General features: G+C 40.6%; 2 protein-coding genes across 2 annotated transcripts in view; one reads left to right on the top strand and one right to left on the bottom strand.

Annotated features, from left to right (window-relative positions):
* ABCC2 (ATP binding cassette subfamily C member 2) overlaps positions 1 to 5243 on the top strand; it is a 35648-nt gene extending 30405 nt beyond the window's left edge. The window contains exons 27-32 of the mRNA XM_029284196.1: positions 177 to 278; positions 397 to 540; positions 892 to 1050; positions 2012 to 2178; positions 2416 to 2610; positions 4779 to 5243. Of these exons, the coding sequence (XP_029140029.1) occupies positions 177 to 278; positions 397 to 540; positions 892 to 1050; positions 2012 to 2178; positions 2416 to 2610; positions 4779 to 4908 (897 nt within the window). The 3' untranslated portion in view covers positions 4909 to 5243. The remainder of the gene's footprint in view (positions 1 to 176; positions 279 to 396; positions 541 to 891; positions 1051 to 2011; positions 2179 to 2415; positions 2611 to 4778) is intronic.
* Positions 5244 to 6044: 801 nt separating this feature from the next.
* The window catches only part of DNMBP (dynamin binding protein), a 40488-nt gene continuing 25606 nt past the window's right edge, over positions 6045 to 20926 (bottom strand). The window contains exons 4-16 of the mRNA XM_015816262.2: positions 16238 to 16431; positions 15489 to 15588; positions 13702 to 13849; positions 13416 to 13433; positions 12657 to 12856; positions 11613 to 11743; positions 11402 to 11506; positions 11032 to 11160; positions 9615 to 9947; positions 9085 to 9267; positions 8385 to 8583; positions 7856 to 8286; positions 6045 to 7234 (exon numbers count right to left, since the gene is read on the bottom strand). Of these exons, the coding sequence (XP_015671748.1) occupies positions 7049 to 7234; positions 7856 to 8286; positions 8385 to 8583; positions 9085 to 9267; positions 9615 to 9947; positions 11032 to 11160; positions 11402 to 11506; positions 11613 to 11743; positions 12657 to 12856; positions 13416 to 13433; positions 13702 to 13849; positions 15489 to 15588; positions 16238 to 16431 (2357 nt within the window). The 3' untranslated portion in view covers positions 6045 to 7048. The remainder of the gene's footprint in view (positions 7235 to 7855; positions 8287 to 8384; positions 8584 to 9084; positions 9268 to 9614; positions 9948 to 11031; positions 11161 to 11401; positions 11507 to 11612; positions 11744 to 12656; positions 12857 to 13415; positions 13434 to 13701; positions 13850 to 15488; positions 15589 to 16237; positions 16432 to 20926) is intronic.

Below are 20926 nucleotides of genomic sequence, written 5' to 3'. Positions count from 1 at the left end.
CTGGAGGCTTAGAAGAAGAAACTATGATGCTTGTAGTAAAATAAGTGAATATGGACGTGATGTTGGGGGTCTATAAATTGCCTCCAAATGGAATATATTCAGTGTAAGTATTTGATCAGAGAGAGGGAATTGAAGAAGCAGAATGATTATAGTGATACCTCTATTCATTTATTTAGATAACTCAAACTCTGAACTGGTTGGTGCGAATGACATCGGAGCTGGAGACAAACATTGTGGCTGTAGAGAGAGTGCATGAATACACAGAAATTGCAAACGAGGTACAGAAAATGGAACTGTGCAAATAATAAGAGATATATTTGTATACATGTGTGAGATGAAGAGATGTGTGAAATTGTTCTAAGCATATTCTTCTAATGGTCATCTTCCCTTGTGTAGGCACCATGGGTGACAACACAGAGACCACCTTCTCAGTGGCCCAACAATGGAGAGATCACTTTTATGGACTATAAAGTTCGGTATCGGCCTGAGCTAGAGCTAGTTCTAAATGGGATCAACTGTGGTATCAAGGGTACTGAGAAGGTGAGATGTCTTGGGGAAAGGCATTGATGGAGCTTTCAAGGTTTTATTGAGGATGGGTATGGTCCAGAAGGAGAAAGAAGAATGTAATCAAGGGGAGATAAAATGGGAAAAGGCTTGGCCTTACTGGGCCTACATTCCATATATTAATTTATGCTAAATTGCTCAGATATCAAGAATGACCTTTTCCCCCCTGAAAGCAAAGCAACAGTTATTGAGCAATCTGCTATGGAGTTACTTGGCAAGAGCAGGAATGGAGGTTGTAAACTGAGTTGGATCACAGAAACAGGCCACAAGAAGAGGGAAATTTAAAGCTTTATCAGACATCTAATTCCTGGTATTCTGCCTTCTCAGATCGGTGTGGTGGGCCGAACAGGAGCTGGGAAATCCTCCCTCACAAATTGCCTCTTTCGCATTTTGGAAGCAGCTGGAGGAAAGATCTTAATCGATGGACTTGATATAGCAACCCTTGGCCTTCATGACCTACGTGAGAAACTCACTATCATCCCACAGGTAAAAAAACAACAACCCTAGAGCAATGCTGGCTCAGGAATTCTGGGAGCTGAAGTCCACGAGCCATAAAAGAGCCAAGGTTGCCTACCCCTGCCCTAGAGCATCAGACCGAAAATGCTGGGATACAGGATTTGACTGGTTGATTGCATGAATACCGTACCAAACTCCATCTGCAGATTGTAGTAATGGGGGCAAAAGGGATAAGAGAGGTGTTCCTTTTTTTAACCAGCTTGCGATTACTACTTCCTTTGGAATAGGTGCTGACATGGGATCTAGGCAATTTAAATTACCCTTTTGAATTCCAGAAGTGAGTGAAGGAGGCTGAAGAGCTGAAGAAACTTATTAACTGTATTATTCAATTATTCAACTTATCAATTCAATTATTCAAAGAGGTAGCTAATACTATAGCTACCTCTTCTACATATAGGCTGGGTTTACACAACATGGCTTATCAGTTAAAAGAGTTGAGATATGTCTGTGTGATAGATTAGTTTGTTCTGCAAACCCACACCATTTGGGTAACTTATGATACAATGTATTATGAAAGGAATAACACAGTAGGCTAATTCAGCTACTACATAAAGTATATTACCTGCTCTGGATATAGCTGTGAGCCTTGCAAGGTAGTCCATACAAGAAGCACATCCAAGATTAATAGCTCTATCTTTACGGTAAGTTACATTATCTCCCCAACCTTTACAATCCAAGAACTAGGGAGGGTCACTTCTGAGATATTTGTCACTTACCCTTTTTTTGTGTGGACTCAGCTGCCTCTTATCTGACCATAGCCTAGCCTGCAGATCTTCCTTCTGTCATACCCAATACCATTACAGTAGCGGAAAGCAATTTCAGCGGGTTAAATACTAATGCTTCTCTACTTCTACTCTTACCTCAACTTATCTTAGCCATCGTTCTTAACCAAAGTAGCCTTAACTAAAATGCCTTGTATCTACATTTTCAGGATCCTATTCTCTTTTCGGGGAGCTTGCGTATGAATCTGGATCCATTTGATCAGTATTCAGACGAAGACATCTGGCATGCTCTAGAATTGGCACACCTGAAGTCCTATGTACAAGCTCTACCTGAAGGGTTGTCTTCTCCAGTGAGTGAAGGAGGAGAGAACTTGAGGTATAGGAAATTAGTGAAAATGGCCAAGAGCTGATGTCATCTTAAGATACCATACATGCTTGAGCTATTCAAGTACCTCCTTATTTGGCATTATTCTCTAGTTCAGCCTGGCTTGACTGATGGAGAGTATTTCTGGACTGTTTATTTCAGTTTCTTGTAAATTATTTGCATTAATTTTGGTAGTAGCATCAATAATCAATTTTATTTGTGTGTCCCTCTTCCTCCCCCACCCTCCAGTGTGGGGCAGAGGCAGCTTGTATGCCTGGCACGAGCCCTGCTTCGTAAAACCAAAATCTTGATTCTGGATGAAGCAACAGCTGCTGTAGACATGGAAACTGATCACTTGATCCAAGAGACAATCCGAAGTGAGTTTGCCAACTGCACCGTAATCACCATTGCCCATCGGTTACATACCATCATGGACAGCCATAGGTAAAGTATGTGTGTGTGTGTGTGCGTGTGTGTGTGTGTGTGAACCAACATTTACACAGCCAAGTACACAGGAGTGGAGTATTTCTATCATGCACACCCAAAAGGCCAAAACTTCATGCAGAATAGCAGTGGGAGGCAGCAATGAAATCCATGATAGAGGATATACAGGGATGAAAGTTCTGCGACAACAGGATTGTGTGGAGCATCCAAAAATTCTGTAGTAAAAGTAGTTAAAATACACCTTCCCTCATGCATGCTCCTAAAAGAAATATAAATATAGTATAGAGCTCTAAAAATAACACGAAGTCTAAGGAATTATAATCTATTTCAAATGTACATATGTCGAAATAGGATCAAAAACAAAAACAAGATTTGAGATCCATTAGTACGTTTTTTTTTTAAATGGATGGATTTCTGAGATAAGCCAGCAGAGAAATACTTTGGCAGGCAGAATATACCTTTTAGAAAAAGAATTAAAACATACTTAGCAAAACAATAACAACAAAAAAATACTTGAAAGCCAGAATGTACATAACCTGTTCAAACCAGCTATTTTTTCCCCCTTGAGGAAAGCTATTCTCTTCAGGTTGGATTCTAGCAACAAATTCACAAAAAAGTAGAAGAGAATTATGGATTTCTCTCAAGTATTTTAACTTTATTTTGTATTCATGGCAAGATGGTAAGCTGCTACAAAAGCAGTGTTAGAAAACATGCCGTGATCTCATTAAGTCCATTTTACACCATTCAGTGCTTCGTAAGTAGAAAGCAATAAAGGTCCAGAAGCTTTCAGAGCTCAACATTTTGGCAGAAACACTGAACCTGTAATGCTTTGGTATAGATACATTCTTCACCTTATAAGTTAACATAAATAACGTATTAGCTCTTGAATGCAAGTCAGTATTCATTTTCACTGACACGATGAAGTATACATCAACTATAGAAATGTCTGTTCCTTTTGTAAACAAAAAACTGAAAAAAAGCAAGCAAGAAGGAAATGGTTAGCTTAAGACACCTGGAAAGACATTAGGAAATGTGTAGGCCATGTGGCTACCTCAAATTCTATATGATATGAATACTATTGGTTCTCGATAATAAGGCCCAAGAACATCCAAAGAAATTGAATGCTGGAGGATTGAAACAAAAATTGAGCTATGCACTTTTCTACCATCAGATATTAACAGTGGCCATCAAGTAACTCTAAAAGTGGATTAGACAAACTCTAAGCAGATTAAGCTATCACTGGTAATTAGTCATGCTGACTATATAGTGTTCCAGGTAGTAAGCCTCTCTGTACCACTTGCTGGAGAACCTAATTAGGGGGGTAATCAGTTAGCACAGTGGTTCTCAACCTTTTTAATGCTGCGACCCCAACCGGTCGTAAGTCGAGGACTAAACCGATCGTAAGTCGAGGACTAAACCGGTCATAAGTCGAGGACTACCCAACTGGTCGTAAGTCAAGGACTTTCCCTGCCCGGGAGCGCCACGCATGCATGGTTCTGCCCCTGCGCCGGCTGAGGCGTAGCTGGCAAGCGGCAGAGACGGAGCAGGCCGACTACCAGCTGGCCCAGCCCAAGGGAGGTAAGGCACCCGCCGGAAAAGGGGGGGAAAATGGCGGACAAAAAAAATGGCGGACAGCCTTGCTTGGCGATCCCCATGAAATGGTCGATCGACCCCAAATGGGGTCCCAACCCACAGGTTGAGAACCACTGAGTTAGCATTTCCTAGGCATCTTCCAAAGGGGTTCCACATTTTAAAATTTTGCTGGCTGTTAGGCTATGTAAGAATAATTTATAACTGTGCCCCATCTTTCCTTCCTGCTGTTATCTAAAATAACAGGGGACTGGCATCTAATGAAAGAAAACCCAACACAATACTGTATTTTGGAGAGTAAACTATTGTGCTGTTGCTGTTTTCACCATTAAGCTCCAGACTCTTGCTAAGACCATGAGCAGGAGCAGTTAGATGGCTAGAATACACTCAAATGTCCGGTTGCACACTTCACTTGGTTTCCCTTTATCATTTTGATTCCTGCTGAAACTGGATCGATAGTATCCAATCAACTCCTTTCTTCTGATTACCCTTTAAACATTAGACGACTTATGTGATGCATGTAAATATTGAATATTGAAACATTCCCAAATTTATATTGGTTTTTTTTCCTGTTCTAGGGTGATGGTACTTCAGGAAGGAAAGATTGTAGAATTTGACAGCCCTGAACAGCTGCTTGAACAGCAAGGCATCTTTGCAGGGATGGTCAGGGAAGCCGGCATAACAAGAAGTCAGGACACGGCACTTTAGAGGAATGGGAGTTCAAGGCAGAAAAATCACCGGCAATTTCCGCAGCATTGCAATTTTGCTTGATCTGCGACTGGCACAATATGAAAAATGTTACCAATGCTGCTAGTGCCATTTACTCTTAAAACACAATAATTTATTGAGCATTTCCTGATACTTAAGGCAGCTTTATTACTTTTTGGTCAGCATCAGCATGTGCTTGTTTACCTGGAAAGAAATTGAGGCTAGGCATCGTGCTAAAATGTTACCACAGGGTCACTATGTGAAAACAAGGAATAAAATGTGGGAAACTATTCTAAGCAATCCAGATTTCATACTCTCCTTGCATGTATGTTGTATATAGTTTTTGAAGGTTGGCTTTTATATTATTATCCTTAGAGGCACCATTCCCCAATCTGGTGTCTTCAAGTAAGCTGAGTTATTGTCCTGTATGCTGGCTAAAGATCTAGAACAGTGGTGGCGAACCTATGGCACGCGTGCCACAAGTGGCACGCAGAGCCCTTTCCGTGGGCACGCGCGCCGTTGCCCCAATCTTAAGTCTTCAGCTGGGTTTTATAAAACCTTTTCGCTTTAGGCTTCCATCGCCGTGTGTAAAAAAAAAAAGGTTCAATCAATCAATTTCAACTTCTCGCGGGAAAAAAGATCTCGCAAAGTTGGAATTGATTGAACTTTTTAGACCCACCCAGTCTGCCGCTACCACTGCAGCTACGCCCACCCAATGGGCCATGCCCATCCAATTGGCCACACCCACCCAATGGGCCACACCCACCTGGCACCCGATGATACATATAGTAAGTGGGTTTTGGGTTGCAGTTTGGGCACTCGGTCTCTAAAAGGTTCACCATCACTGATCTAGAAGATGCAAGCCAACAGTGGGAGATAGCATAGTGAAGCCGGCTACTAGCAGATTATTTTCAAACTTTTGGTCTTTATTAAAAAAAATTGAAGGTCATAAAAAGATTCCAGAAGTATTTTGACTTATCAAAATGCTTGTAAGATAAATTTCTCTTATTTAGTTTTTGATATATACTTTTACCAGTTATTACTGGACTTAAAAAAGTAACCTTTTATAATTATTTATAAAATTTATATAGCCATCCATCTCCCCCAAAGGAGACTCTGGGCAGCATACATAATAGCCTCTAGTTAGATTACCTGAATATGGAAAATAATTTGTATACTAGGAGAAGGAGCATTGTTTCTGTCCAAAATAAATACAAGTAATATGAGAAATATATTTTATTTACACAACAGCAACTCAAGCAAGTTACTCAGGAAGCAAAATGCAGCTTTTACATTCTGCTGTTTCCCCCAGAGCATAAATGCTCCCCTTCCAACTCTGACCTGAGTCAGGGACAAAAGAATGGCAGCCTTGCCCTTACTCAGATACTGCAGCGTGCAAGATGAGCACCAAACCTGTCTAAGGTTGAACCAAAGAATTATTTTGCCCAACAGCAAACAGTGTTAACTAATACTGAGAGAGGGAAATGACACATGGAATACTTGCTTCTTGGTGGCAATATTCAGCAACTTCTCTGAACCCTGTCTTTCTGTTAGGCTCTCTCCTTACAGGGCTGAAGATACATGGTTTCACAAAGGGCAGCTATTTGCCATAACTATTAGTAGGTTCAGCTATACTACACCTTTGAACACCAGCTGCTGGAGGGCAACAGTAAGATTGGGCCTTAAGAGGCTATTTTATTTGTTTCTTTATGTCCTGCCTTTATTATTTTTATAAATAATTCAAGGCAGCAAACATACCTAATACTCCTTTGGTGATCCTTCTGAAATACTGGACTGAGACCTTCATTATCTTAACTGGTTCCCTTCTCATGCTTTTGTACCAATAGTCAGATTTCTCTCTTGGCTGCAGGATTTCCAGCTAGTTTACAATCCAGTTAGTGGACTGAATGTCTATCTCAAATGGAAATATGAGCTCCACACAGCACTGCTAAGAGGAAGACAAGGCTGTCTCGGGCTGTCCAGTAAGAGCATTGCATTCAACTTTGATGGAAACTAGGTCCAACTCCCCACAGAAATATACTGAAATCTAAACTTTCAGAGGAATGGAGTGGATGCAATAGTATGCCCTTGCATGATAGTTATAAAGGCACCAGTTTGTGACATCTCCTATGCCAACATCTCACGTGTACTCAGTCTTGCGAATGTAACTGGATGGTACATAGCCCTGTTTCCCATGTGCCTCTGCCAGCCACCATTCCTGATTGCCAGTTATGTCTTCAAATTGTAGAATCTTTAGTCTTTGATTGGCTGTTACACTCAGTTCATTTGAATTGCGGCCCTTAAAGGTATAAAGGGCATAATAGACCTGGAAGCAGAAAATATAGGAAGGAGGTGAGAAAGAACACAGAACAAAACCAATTGCTATCTTCACTCTGGGCCAACCAGAACAACCAGGCACCTCCCAAATTGTTCTTTTTATTATGCTATAAAATGCTTTGGGACCTCTCTCTCTCTCCCCCTCCTCCTCTCAAGTAGAAAACCTGTTTCCAGAGTAGATCCATATACATTTGCATTTCTTTAAGCAAAGTATTAGTCATCCAAAATACTGCATCATTAAGAAGATATTAGCTATAGAACAGGGGTCTTCAAACTTGGCCCTTTTATGACTTCTGGACTTCAACTCCCAGCATTCCTCAGCCAGCGTGCTTGGCTGAGGAATTCTGGGAGTTGAGGTCCACAAGTCATAAAAGGATCAGGTTTGAAGACCCTTGCTGTAGAATTTAGCTAGCCAATTTAGAATTGACATACTGGTCTTGTTCAAACTCTAAAGCAGAATTGGGTTTGACTCATTTTGGCTTTGTCCAATGTGTGAATCCAGTCATTTCTGGCTTTTGATAAATTTTGATTAAACAAAATTTAAAATATATATGAATCAGGCCATTAAGAGCAATGGGCATGTGTCTACAGATGTTTCTGCCCCACTCACCTGATTTCCCACACACTCACTGCTCTTCAGCCTTAAGTTGTCCACTGATGGGGTTGGCCTTGCCTTGTACCGGGCTTGGTGCCCATTTTGTGCATCTGGATTACTGTGTCGCCGAGATGATGGAGGATTGCGGGATGGCTGTGCAGATTCCACAGTGGGACCCATCTGGAGCTGGCAAACAGCATCCACCTCTGAGAGAGTCTGAACAGAATTAATCAGATTGCCTTGGATGCCAGAGTCCTCTGGAGGCTTGTGCGGGCTGTTACCAGATGTGATGGTCAAAATGCTGTTTGGTGTACTGATTCCATGGGATGAGGAAGAACCGCTTAGTTCAGATTCACCGGATGAATGACTGCCCACAGAGACATCTGAGTGGCTACAGCGTGGATTGTAAGGTTTCAGAAAGGAGCTGTACACAAAGCCCTTTGTCACTGTAGAGATGGGGCAAGGAAGAAAATAATCACTAATGCTAAACATAATAAAGTTGGGAACAGGGCCTAGGCTGAGGTTCAGAAACATTTTCACTCACCTCCATTGTCAATAAGCCAACGATTCTGACTGCCCATAGGATCCTTTTTCTTGAGAACACCCACAAGATCCCCCTCCAATAATGACACATCCAGCTCTTGAGCTGCATTGAAGTTACGCTCAGCCTGAAATAGCTTCTCAGGAGGATAGCGGGCCAGGATAACTGCTCGCAGCTCATCTGATTGTAGCATGTAACTGGGCTACGAGGGAAACAACAACTTCAATGAAGGGGAAGGGAACAATCCAGGTATCTTTAGTTCTTTGCTCAGACTCATCTTTAAAATGTGAGTACCATATTAGATCAGCCAAAGAGCTTCATGTAGTACAGTTGGAGTATTACATTTTAAAAGCTCACACACATGATTTGAGGGGCTGGGATGACAGAACTTTTGTTGTTGCTCCCAACAATGGGCTTTTAAAGTATACTATTTGTGAGTCAAAAGGTAAAGTACAGCCAGTGATTAGTAATAGCCTGGACCTCCATGAAATTATCCAAACTTTTTTTTAAACCTTCTTCTTTAGCGACTCTTAGCGTATCTGATGGCAATGAATCCCACAGATTCTCTTATTTACTCTTCTCAATATCGGGAAGAATGCATTAAGCCCTCAACTACTCTTCACTCTGACCATACTGATGTTAATGACATACTTCCACCTCTAGAGGGCAGCCTTTCACCTCTTGTTACTTGCATAGAGCTCACCATGCCCAGAAGGGGTTGTTTTCGCACTGACTGGCGCTCCAGGCTTTTTCTTTCAAAGGGCTTTTTAGTGGTAGCAACGCTCTCCGGAAAGAAGGTGAAGACTTGCAGTTGCTGGAGGACTCTACTATGCTCTTCCTGGAAGATGGCAATGAGATTCCCTTCCCTGCCAACCACTTGCAGCAGCTGAGATAGAGGAAAGCGATATTAGACGCAAGTCAGCAAAGGACAATTTTAGATAAATTCTGCTCAGTAAACAACCAACTATATTCAGAGTAATCGTGAAGATGATTCAATGATTCCAAAACAGTGAGGATTACTTTTCCTCTCTTCCATGTTAGTGGAGAGGTAATCAGTAATAATAATTCTACCATGGATCTCCTCCATTTCATTTAAAGGTCTGTGTGCTCAGTGAAAACATGCCTTAAAAGTGAAAAAGATGGAGAAGAAAACCAGGAAGTATCATGCTCTTTCCTTCCGTTCTCATGGAGAGAACACCGGCCATGCCAGCTACTCGCAGTTTCTGTACTTACTGAGAGCAAAGGCTGAAGTTCCTGCAGTGCTAGGCGTACAAAGTCACAGTGAGCCTCGGCATAGCTGCGCAGGCAGCTAGTGAAAAGTTCCTTGGCACAACACTGAAATTTGGGCAGTTCATCCAGCAGCTGGGTGTTCAAGGCTTCGTAATTGTTGCGGGCTGACTGTAATTCTTCCAAGGTCCGTTTGTCCTTCAATCTTTCTGCACGCTCTGTGCATGTGTGGAAATCCAGGAGCTTGTCAAAGCGTTTCTGCACCAGTTTGTGAGGCCCAGCAAACATGTTCAGCAGCTGATTCAGAGGGGTTATCACTAGACGCTCAGTGCGCTTCTTCTGCAAAGCAGAGAGCAACAATCAGACCTATGCATCATACTGTGGCCTTTCCCACTCTGCCAAATTACGTTGATGAATTCAGTGTAAACTGAAGAAAAAAAGTATACAATCATTTCATTTATAGTAGTATATAAGTATTAGTATTAGATAGTATTTCATTTATGCTATCCTCAGGAGCCCTGGTGATGCAGTCGTTAGAATGTAGTACTGCAGGCAAATTCTGCCCGCAGCCTGGAGTTCAATCCTGATGGGACTCAAGGTTGACTCAGCCCTCCATCCTTCCGAGGTTGGTACAATGAGGACCCAGATTGTTGGGGACTATATGCTGACTGTAAGCCACTCAGAGAGTGCTGTAAAGCATTATGGGGTGGTATGTAAGTCTACGTACTATTGCTAATATGACCAAATAGGTTTTATTGGTTTGCCATATAGATTTTAATGCAAAATAAAACAGAACATAGAATAATAGGATTGGAAAGGACCTCTGAGATCTAATCTAATCCACCCCCCTGCTTGAGCAGGAAATCGTGTACCATTCTGGACAAATGGCTATCCAGTCTCTTCTTTCTTTAATCCCTGAATGCATGTTCTCCTATATTTACCAGCAATTTTGAAAACATCAAATATTTTCTCCTCTCCATCTTTCATAGTATTGTTTGTCCAGTAAACTACAACCTAGCTGCTGTCTACAATGTTTTAGAGCTTTCATGTTTTTTTCAAGAACATTTTAATATTTCTAGGAATTCTGTAATTCTGTGCCTGTAGTGATGGTGGTAGTGGTAGCAGTAGTAGTAGTAATAACTTAGTGTTCTCCAGATGATTTAGATTATAAATCCGTCAATCTCAGCCAAAATGACCAGTGAATTGGGAAAAGGGGACCACTTATCTAGAGCCTTTGGAGGGAGCAACAGGCTAAGGAAGGAGGCTTAGTTAACACTTTATTATAGCCAAAAGCCAGTTCGGTCTACTGCTTAGCGAAAGGATCTTTAATCCCTTCTAAACAGAATTGTTTTCCCGATGTTTCTGGTAGTAGACATTTTATCGAAGCTTTCATGTGGAAGAAAGGAATAAAGCTGTCACTCACAAAATCAGAGAACAGCTGATCACTGATGAAACCGTGAATCTTCTGGAACTGCTCCAACTCGGCACTACCCTTCTCCATGCACAGCTCCCACATACTCAGTGCTGCTGTCACTTTAACACTAGCTGATTCCTGAAGACCGAAAAAAACATAAGCATAAGCTGGCTTGAAGTATTGCTCGATAGCAACCAGCTCCAGAGGCAGGCACAGTCTTGAATTGTGGGCCTGGTATTATAGAAGCCTAGCTAAGGGAGAATCTTCCAATGCACTGCTTTGACAATCTTCAGCTTTATTAGATGACTGATATCACAATCCTTCTCAAGGTACCGTTCCCCCTTTACACAGACACAATAGACGCATAAAACGTATTTACCCGTACTTGCTGAAGGTAAAGGGAGAGATCCCGGATAAAAGATTTAATCAGACGCTGCTGCATCCTGAAATTTTTTTCAGTCTCTTCAAAAGCCTCATCTTTGAGCTGCCAGAGAGAGGGTGGAAGGGAGGGAGAGAGGCTATGAACACCATGAAGTTTCCTTCAGTGCCAAATCCTTACAATAACCTTAAACCATGTGAGCATTATTCACCTGCGGAGCAAAACCTGTGAGATGTTTCAGGTGACTGCTGACCCGATTGGATTTCTTGATTATAGAATGGAAATTAAGTTTGGAGATCTTCTCAATTAGACTGTCGTCATCAGTCTTCCTGTACTTCAACACTGAAAAGTAATTGAGGCAGGAGACAAAATTAGTTCCATGCTGGGGAGTTGCTAGCTGACCTTAGAATTGTGCTTTCCTAGGTGTTTTGCTACAGATCCCAAGCACTAATTCCTCACTATCTGATTCTACCTCCACCTGAGTGTTAATTTTAAACTGGAACAACACCATCAAAGTTAGTGAGCACAGGATGGTTATATTAAAGTTTAGTGGGTTTTTTGTTCTTATTCCCAACGCCCACAGGAATAGCTTTTCCCAACCCAGGTACCCTTTAAATGTGTGGACTTCAATTCATACAACTCTCAGGTGAATCCAGTCTTCCCAACTTGGTCCATATTTTATATCTATTAAAAATGCAACTCAAAGGTTCTACAAAATTTTTTATCGTGTGCGGACATGGACAGGCTAACTATGGAACTAAAGGACAAGACAGAAACGGACTATTTTGGAATCTGGGACAAATTTTACTGCTGGTATGAGTCAAGAAGAACTGTTCGGGTTTTGAATTAAAGTTTGTGGTATATGTTACCGTAATATATAGAGAAACAAGCTCGAGATTGTATAATATTGGATTATATAGGGGAATATATGTATATATATATAGAGAGAGATGTATATATAGAACTTTAAATATGATAAGGAACGAATTGTTAGGATTATATATACTGGAACGTCATGTCATGTCCTTTTTTGTTTTAATTGTTTTATCAATAAAAAACTTTATAAAAAACAATGCAACTCAAAGAATACAGTCCCCAGCTAGTTGAGAACTGTTGTGGGGAAAGCAAGTCTTTCATATTTTTTTTCACAGCAGCCCACGTGGTACAGACAATCTTCAAAATTAACATCGCACAGCCCCTTCCCACTTATCGACATTGACTGTATTACTCCTGTGTTGGTTGCTATGCAGCTCACCTAGATCTTTCCGGCGCTTGTACTCGTTGAGGTTCCCATTGATCTCCTTGACAACTAAGACAGCAGCTGCCAAAGGAGCATGATCAGGGTGTGACTCAGGAGTAGCACTCAGCAGTTCCATCAGCAGCAACGGATAGCGCATCACACGCTGAACAGGCTTGATCAGGAAGGAGCCCAGGTCAATATAGTTGGTGCAGCCCCTGACAGAGTCAGAACATAAAGGGGCACTCAGAATCAGGTGATATCCTGCTAAAAGTACTGCTCTCTAGTATTTATTTGGCATGTGGCATATCATACATGACCTAGCAATATGTATTAACATTTACATGCACTCTGGTAGCCACTCACCTTCAAAACTGACTTCTCTCTATATTCTAAACTATTGCATCCAAGTTAGTCCTCATCAAGCCATTTCCTTGCTCTTCATAGCTAAACATGACACCAGCGATTCCAACCACTAAATTCCAATAAACTTTACATATATCCTCCTGCTAATGTAACAATACACACTTGCTGACTAGTTGCACCTGCTCAACATCTACACTATTCATCTTGCCACTCCCTATCCTCCCAATCTCACTGTCCTCAGTCTAAGCAGGCTAAAGTGGCTGCATCTGTCTGCTTCTTTGAATCCCGAATGTGCAAATGATTTCTGCAGTTGTCTCCTACAAATGGCTCATCCCCCATTGTATTTCCAAATCCTTTTCTGCTGCTTTAGACACCTAAACAAGTAAGTCAATAGTATATAAAGCTGCTTACCATTCAGTGTACAGACTCCTGGCAGGCCCACAGCAGGAAGAAAAAGACACAAGAAAGAGTAGAGGATGAGAATGCAGTTATTTTATTGACTTGCAGCTACTAAATTGTAGTGAAATCAGTGGATGGACATTTCAAGCAGCCATTGTATGCATCCCCTTCTACTTTAATTCATAAGGTCACAATTATGCTAGGATAAAAGAGACACATGAGGCAGTGTCTCAAATACTACACAAGCACAAATCAGCAGTTTGTCTAAGCAGCTTAGAAGTCCATATTGCCCTTTTACCTGAGGATCTCCAGAGATTCCAACAGAAGCTTCTGCACCTTTTCATCTTTCTCATAGGCCTCTAGAATCGCAATAGCTTCATCGTGGTTCTGGCAATATACCTTATACACAGCCTCCAGCTCAGCCCGCAGCTCCAGAAAGACTGGGCCTTAGAAACAGAAGTAAATTGTTAATGTGGTAGCATACAGACTGTATATATTGTTTAAAGAATGGAGTTATTTATTTTTATAACTATCAATATATTTATGAAACAAATAAAAAGCATCAAGCATTAAATTCAGTGATAAAACAATGATTTGTTTTAAATAATAAAATAAAATAATGCAATATATATTGTAAACAGATACGCGGGCCAATATAAATATCAGCTAAACATAAATCCAGTAATTCTGGAAATTGTAAAACAATATGAACCTTATGACAATTGATTCTAGTCATCTAAATTTAACAAATAAATATCTAAAATGGAAGTTGGTTTGTTTTGAGATTGTTCCCGTTACAAAAAAGATTCTTGTGTGGGATTCTTCATCACACAGAATCTCAGTTGCAAAAATTGTATTCCAGGCTACACAGATCTGTAAATAATTTCTACAAAAATGTTAAGAAGTATTATTTTAATATTCTCTTTCATACTTCCTTTCCAATAAGAAAAAATGTACTCCTGATGGCCTCTTTTTTCTATTTTTAGTGTCCCTATTGTACTGTATGAAATCATATTTTAAGAATTTTAGGGATTATTGATTATAATAGTAATATTATATAGTAATAATATAGTAATGCTGATTTCTCTGAAAGAAAAACGCAAAAAGCCAATCTTTTTATTTCTTGATGTAACAGATATGGTAAACCCCAAAGTTCAATGAAGAGCACTTTTAATATTATCTAAGAACATTGTACCAGACATCTTCTTTAACCGTGGGCCACCAGAATCAGCATGGGACTTCAGATGTGATTGCTCCTACCACAAAATATGCTGCTTTTCCCTTCTCATCTTGGACATGACAAAATACAACTCAGCTGAAACTTGAACAACTGCCATATATAAAGTCACAAATTATTCTAGCTTGATTTATTTTCTCAAGTTACCCAGTTCACACTCAGTTCCTTATAAAAAGATACAAGTTCTGGGTCTATTATTTGCTCTGTAATTCAGCTTCCGCTCAAATTAATGGAAGGGGGAATCCAAGCACTGACATAAGAAAAATTCTGTTGGATGAAAGTAATCGCTCCGGTTCAGAACATTATATAAAATCAATATGATTTTTGGGAAAAAAGCACTTCTTGACAAATTAATTAGAATTAGCAAAACTACGCCAGCTTAAGGGTGCTAAACGCCACTGATACCAGAAGGTGAATCAGCCTTCTCCAGTATGGATGCCATCCTGAGATGTAAGCATGAACTCCAGAATTCTTAGCAGTAGCCTTTTGCACCTGGATGTTCTGGTAATTGCAGACCACACATCTGGAGGATTAACGGTTGAGGAAGACTGCCTTAGGCATCCACTAAGCAAGACTTATCTTTGCCCCCTCTAATCATTCTCCTTCCTTCCAGTCTAGTGTTCAGATATCCCATAAGTAAGGTAAAAGTTTCCCCTGTCCAGTCGTGTGTGACTCTAGAGGGCAGTGCTCATCTCCATTTCTTAGCCAAGGGAGCCAGTGTTGTCCAAAGACATTTATGTGTTCATGTGGCCAGCATGACTGTATTCCGAGGTGCATGAAACGCTGTTACCATGGAATGGTTATCACGGAACACTGTTATCACAAGTACCAATAGGTAAAACACATACCAACAGCATCTGCGGCTTCCAGGGAGCTCAACAACTTCTTTGAGAAAGCAATCACCCCACAGATGTTCCCAAACAACAGCTCACAATCTACCTGTGGCACCTAGGAGGAAGCAAAGGGCAATTTGTCCTGGGGCACCCTGTTTTCATATGGAAATTTATCTTGGTGACCTTTTCCCCATTAACATAAAGCAGTACTACAAAACAATAATACTGCTGGAGCACCAAGAATAACACCCTATAAATTTACACAGCATCATCATTGATGGCATAGATACTAAGAACAGCTGAAAATGGCCCTTTCAACCCTGTACCAAATATTTCCTCTGTAGATCACAGAGGAAGTACCACCTCTGCTTCTATACAATATTATACAAATACAATTAATTCAGCTCAAGTTACCACGCTGACACCCTTTGTCTCTTCCTGAAATCTGCAAGTGATCTGGTTCAGGATTACCTAATAAGCTTTGATTAAAAATTTTAACGTTTGTGTCTTTTTATGATTTGTTTTCTATTGTACATTGTCCAATCACGTCCATTTGACAGGCAACTATATAAATACGGTAGGTATAATGATAGACAGAAAGACAGACGACAGACAGGAAGATGAAAGAAAAAGCAAGCAAGCTTGGGTTTAATCTCTTGTATTATCTCCAAAAATGCAATCCAGTGCTATAACCATTATACTCAGTGGCTCAGTGTGATTCGGTTATATTCTGTTCCTAGTGAAAAGCTACACATTATTCTCACCTGTGCCTCCTGTAACGGCACCAGGACCTTCTGGACACACATTTCAAGATCCCGGATATAATCCTGTTCAGTCTGCAACAGTTCTGCAATGACTTTTGCTCTCTTCTCCAGCATTCTTTGTTCTGGGTTTGGTGTGGTGGCTGCAAGGGGTGCTGACTCCAGTGATGTTGGCTGGGAAGTTAGTAGAGTCATTTCTGAAAGAAAGAAGGGCAATCAGGACAGAAACTGGGAACCAGCAGCTCAATATAAAGCAGCAAAAGATATCTGGAAGGCTCTTGGCCAAATCCAACTTACACAAGACCATCAGCTGGAATTTAGCAGATAAAAGGGTCTTTTAGTCTTGAACAGCCTCTTCACACAAGCTACACTGCCCACATATTTCCTGCCTTCTCCCACTTGTGATTAGTCTGAGGATTTCAGTAAGTGATGATTGTGTTAGTAGAAACAATTAATTAGGAGAGAGAAAGAAAAGTGTCCTCTGGTCCTTGAGATTGGCAAGGGCCAAGTATCAGAGACCATTTGACAAGATTTACACTGGGAAGTTTATACAAGGTTTTCCATCTAAGGAAACAAATATATTTTCAATCAAGAATGTTTAATGTATTTATTTAAAACATTTATATAGCTGCCCATCTTATGCCAAACTCTGGACAGCTCACATAAAAAAAACCCCATACATTTATAATAAAAATATTGAAACAAAAATATTAAAACCTAGCACCATAGCTAAACTTTCACATGCAGCCCACATGTTCATCTAATCAATTTCACTCTATCCCTTGGCTTTGAGGAAAGGACAGCTCTTAAGTGCTTTTTGGAAAGTTAAAAAGATGGGCCTGCCAAATTACAGGGGGAAGATGTCCCATAAGTCAGGGACTGCCATGGAAAAGGCTTGCTTCCTAGGTGACTTTGGGCCAGTCGTTCTCTCTCACTCCTACCCACCCCACAGGGTTGTGGGGAAAACATGAAAAGAAAGAGTATTTTGTATGTTCATTGCCTTGTGTTACTTATAAGGTAATAAAGATGGGATACAGACGAAGTACTGTATGTCATTGCAATTTTTTTTAATATACTTGGATATAATTTACAGTTTTAATTAAAATTATAGTTTAATGACTGGCAGCTACTGAAATGCAAGTAGAACATAATGAATTTTAAAAAACCATATCCATCTATCCATATTTTATTCATTCCATGCAACACTATAAGTAACCAACAAGAATTTTAAGTGCTGTATACAATAACTATTAAGCAAAAAGGAAAGAGGAAAGGATATGATTAAATAGATCTATTCTTAACTCGGTAGGACTTATTTTTCAATCCTGTGTTCATATTAAATGGAACTGGGCTATGAATCCACAGTAACAAGAAGTCATAAAAATTAGAAAGGATAAAAAAATATTAAGAGTGTTCAATTCCTCCTTCTTCAATGTTCTTAATTTTTTCATTCCAAAAATATTCTTAATTTTTTCATTCCAGAAAAAGAAATCGGGCACTGTAACAATATAATAAGTTTTTGTCTAATGGAAGCAACAAAATCATTATTTATTACTATCCTAGAATGGAACAGATGGATCACTATTGTGCTGACTTCTGCTTGTCTAGACCTAATGAAACACTGTCGTCTGGGAGATTTGAGAGAATGGGAAAGGGTAGACGTGAGTACTCTTTTCATAGCAACACACTAAACAGAACACCACCTCAGCTCCAAAACTGCTTGGAAGTTTAATTTTTCAGAAATCTGTGTGCAATGGGCATTAAAAGAATGCAAAACTGTCCTATTACCATCCTGACAACAATGGTTACTTGTTGTTGAGAGGCTTGAGTGCAGCAATTAATGTTAAGGGGGTTTAAAAATATTTTGATTAAATGTTTAAAGAACAATAACAAGATCTAATACAAACCAAATTAGGACAGAGAGGCAAAAAAGAGAAATAGAAAAAAATTAAAAGTGCAATAAAAAAATAAAAAGCAGAAAAAGTTAAAGATATAAAGTTTCAGAGAAGTAGCTTCTGATATTCTTCACAGCAGTTACAAATACTAATATTTTAATTATTATATTTTGTTATATTTTAAATATGTTATATTTTCAGTTTGTCTGTCATAGCAAGTTTTGTCAATTTCATTATTCCTCCATGGTGGATAGTGTCCAATCTTTCCATCTCTCTGCATGTGACTATCTTTAACTTAGGACTTGTCATTTAGACATCATTTAACATTACAAACTACCTGGAAAAAGAGAACTGCGACCAGTCCCGAAGTTCCAATAGTAGCCCACCCCCCATGGTCACATGATCGCACTTTGGCATTTGGCAATACAGCCACATTTATGGCCCATTATTTCTGGTTTTAGGCAAACTGACAGCGGGTTCACTTAATGATCATAGTGTTTAACAACCACCCCGAAAATGCTCATAAAATCAGGTTGGTCGTGTCCCAACATTTGATCGTAATGGGCTGATTCAAATTATATTTCAAATTCTGCCTTAATTTGCTCCACACCATAAGTCTTTTTATCCATTTTGCATCTTTCTGATAAATGGGAAAACCATTGATAACTGTATTTTTCTGCTACAGTTCATCTTATATTTCCCCTGATTTTCCAATAATTCCCGGGGTTGCCACAAAGAAGAGGGAGCCAAGCTATTCTCCAAAGCACCTGCGGGCAGGACAAGAAGCAATGGATGGAAACTAATCAAGGAGAGAAGCAACCTAGAACTAAGGAGAAACTTCCTGACAGTTAGAACAATTAACCAGTGGAACAACCTGCCTCCAGAAGTTGTGAATGCTCCAACACTGGACATTTTTAAAAAGAGACTGGACAGCCATTTGTCTGAAATGGTATAGGGTTTCCTGCCTGAGCAGGAGGTTGGACTAGATGACCTCCAAGGTCCCTTCCAACTCAGTTATTCTGTTATTAAAAATGATCTCAAAGGAATATACTTATTTTACTGAAAGACCTAGATCTTTTTCAAGGATATGGTTTGGATTCAAAGGTTTGGCTACTATTGTTCATAAGGTGGAGACAGGTTTTCTCAGGTCACAAACAAGCTTTAATTTTGCAAGAAAAAAATGGCTCTTTTATGTGGAGCTTGAATCAGATGCTATTACCAAAGGGTGGTGGAGGACTACAAAAAAAGTTAGAAGAATTGTGTGAGAATAATCTTAATAAAGACACAGAAGTAAGAATGGGTTGGGATGAAAGTGAAGCTTTTTAAGAGGATACTTCATACAATATAATAATGAACTCCAAAAGAAGACGCAGGAGAAAAATACAAATGATTTTGGATGAGATAAATAAAGGAAGAATTATAAAAAAAAACAACCAAGGATGATAACTATTACTTGCCAAATTAAGCTTTTTAAGGGCAACTTCTGTTTAACAATGAGAGAGATGGAAACAAAGATGAATTATGCAAAAGAAATAAATTCCGAACCTGCCAATAAACTTTTGGCACATAAATTGGGGGAAAGAAAAAGAAAGTCATAGTAAAAGCTTCAAGGAGGGTAAATCTGTAATAACAGATGAATGCAAAAATGCAAAAAGTGTTCCATTCGCGCCATTCTATATAAAGGTCAACATTTTCCTGGGGGGAAAAGTGGATGAATATTAACAGAGACAACCTTTGAATGGACTTTATTATAACCCTAAGGAAGTGAACGTTAAGGGATTTTTTTTTTTGGAGTATGATCGACTTTGGTGCTTTGAAGAAGCAAACAATAAAACACAGCGGTCTGCCAATTGCTGCAAACAGAGCAGCTGCCTTGCGCTTTAGACTGCAGTGTTTCTCAACCTTGACAATTTTAAGGCAGGTGGACTTCAACTCCCAGAATTCCACAGCCAGCATTGCTGGCTGTGGAATTCTGGGAGTTGAAGTCCACCTGCCTTAAAATTGTCAAGGTTGAGAAACACTGCTTTAGAGTACGCGCCGCCGAGGCTGCAGCCCTTCTTCCCGGGACGGCTGGGAGGGAAGAGGGGAGATGGGAAGGCGTGGCCTCGCCCCAAAGGAGCGCGCAGCAGGTTCCGCGAGTGGCTCGAGCAACTTCAGCCCCCCCCCCGAGCGCAGAGCCCTAACCCAGCCCGGCCCCCCCCCCCCCCCCCCCCCCCCCCCCCCCCCCCCCCCCCCCCCCCCCCCCCCCCCCCGATCCTACCTGCCATCACCTGCCTAAGCTTTTCACCAAGCCGAGTGCCGAGGCCATCCCTGTCTCCGCTTGTTGTTCCAAACTGGAGCCTGTCTCTGAGGAGAAATCGAGGGTGGCCAGAACAAAGCAGACCCCCTACCCGTAACTCTTCGCTCTGAGGTTATTAGCATCTCAATGGCCCGGGGAGGGAGAGGCTATCTAGATCCGAGCAATATCAAAGCCCGGAGCCGGGAATGTCCGGCCGTGGACACGACCACCCCAGTTCTTCAAATCCGATTCTCCTTTCCTCTGAAAAGAAGGCCTCGGGGCTTCTCGGGTAACAAGATGGGCAATGCTGGGCGAATCCTGATCTTAATAGGAAAGAGCTATAAGGGCCACATTTGACCAGCCGCGCCCCAGCTGTTATGAAGTTGCACAATTTAATACAGCTGGGGCACGGCTGGCTGAACCAAAAATAACAGAACAGTTTTTCCTAACCCAGATTTTTTTAAATATTTTTTTGGCCTTCAAGTAAATCTGCTTCTAAAGCGAAGCTACTTTTGCCTG

The sequence above is a fragment of the Protobothrops mucrosquamatus genome, unplaced genomic scaffold (genome assembly GCF_001527695.2).
Source record: "Protobothrops mucrosquamatus isolate PMUCROS unplaced genomic scaffold, P.Mucros_1.0 scaffold419, whole genome shotgun sequence".
NCBI classification, from domain to species: Eukaryota; Metazoa; Chordata; class Lepidosauria; order Squamata; family Viperidae; genus Protobothrops; species Protobothrops mucrosquamatus.
Note: the sequence above shows the minus strand (reverse complement) of the source record. Positions and strands in the feature narration are given on the sequence as shown.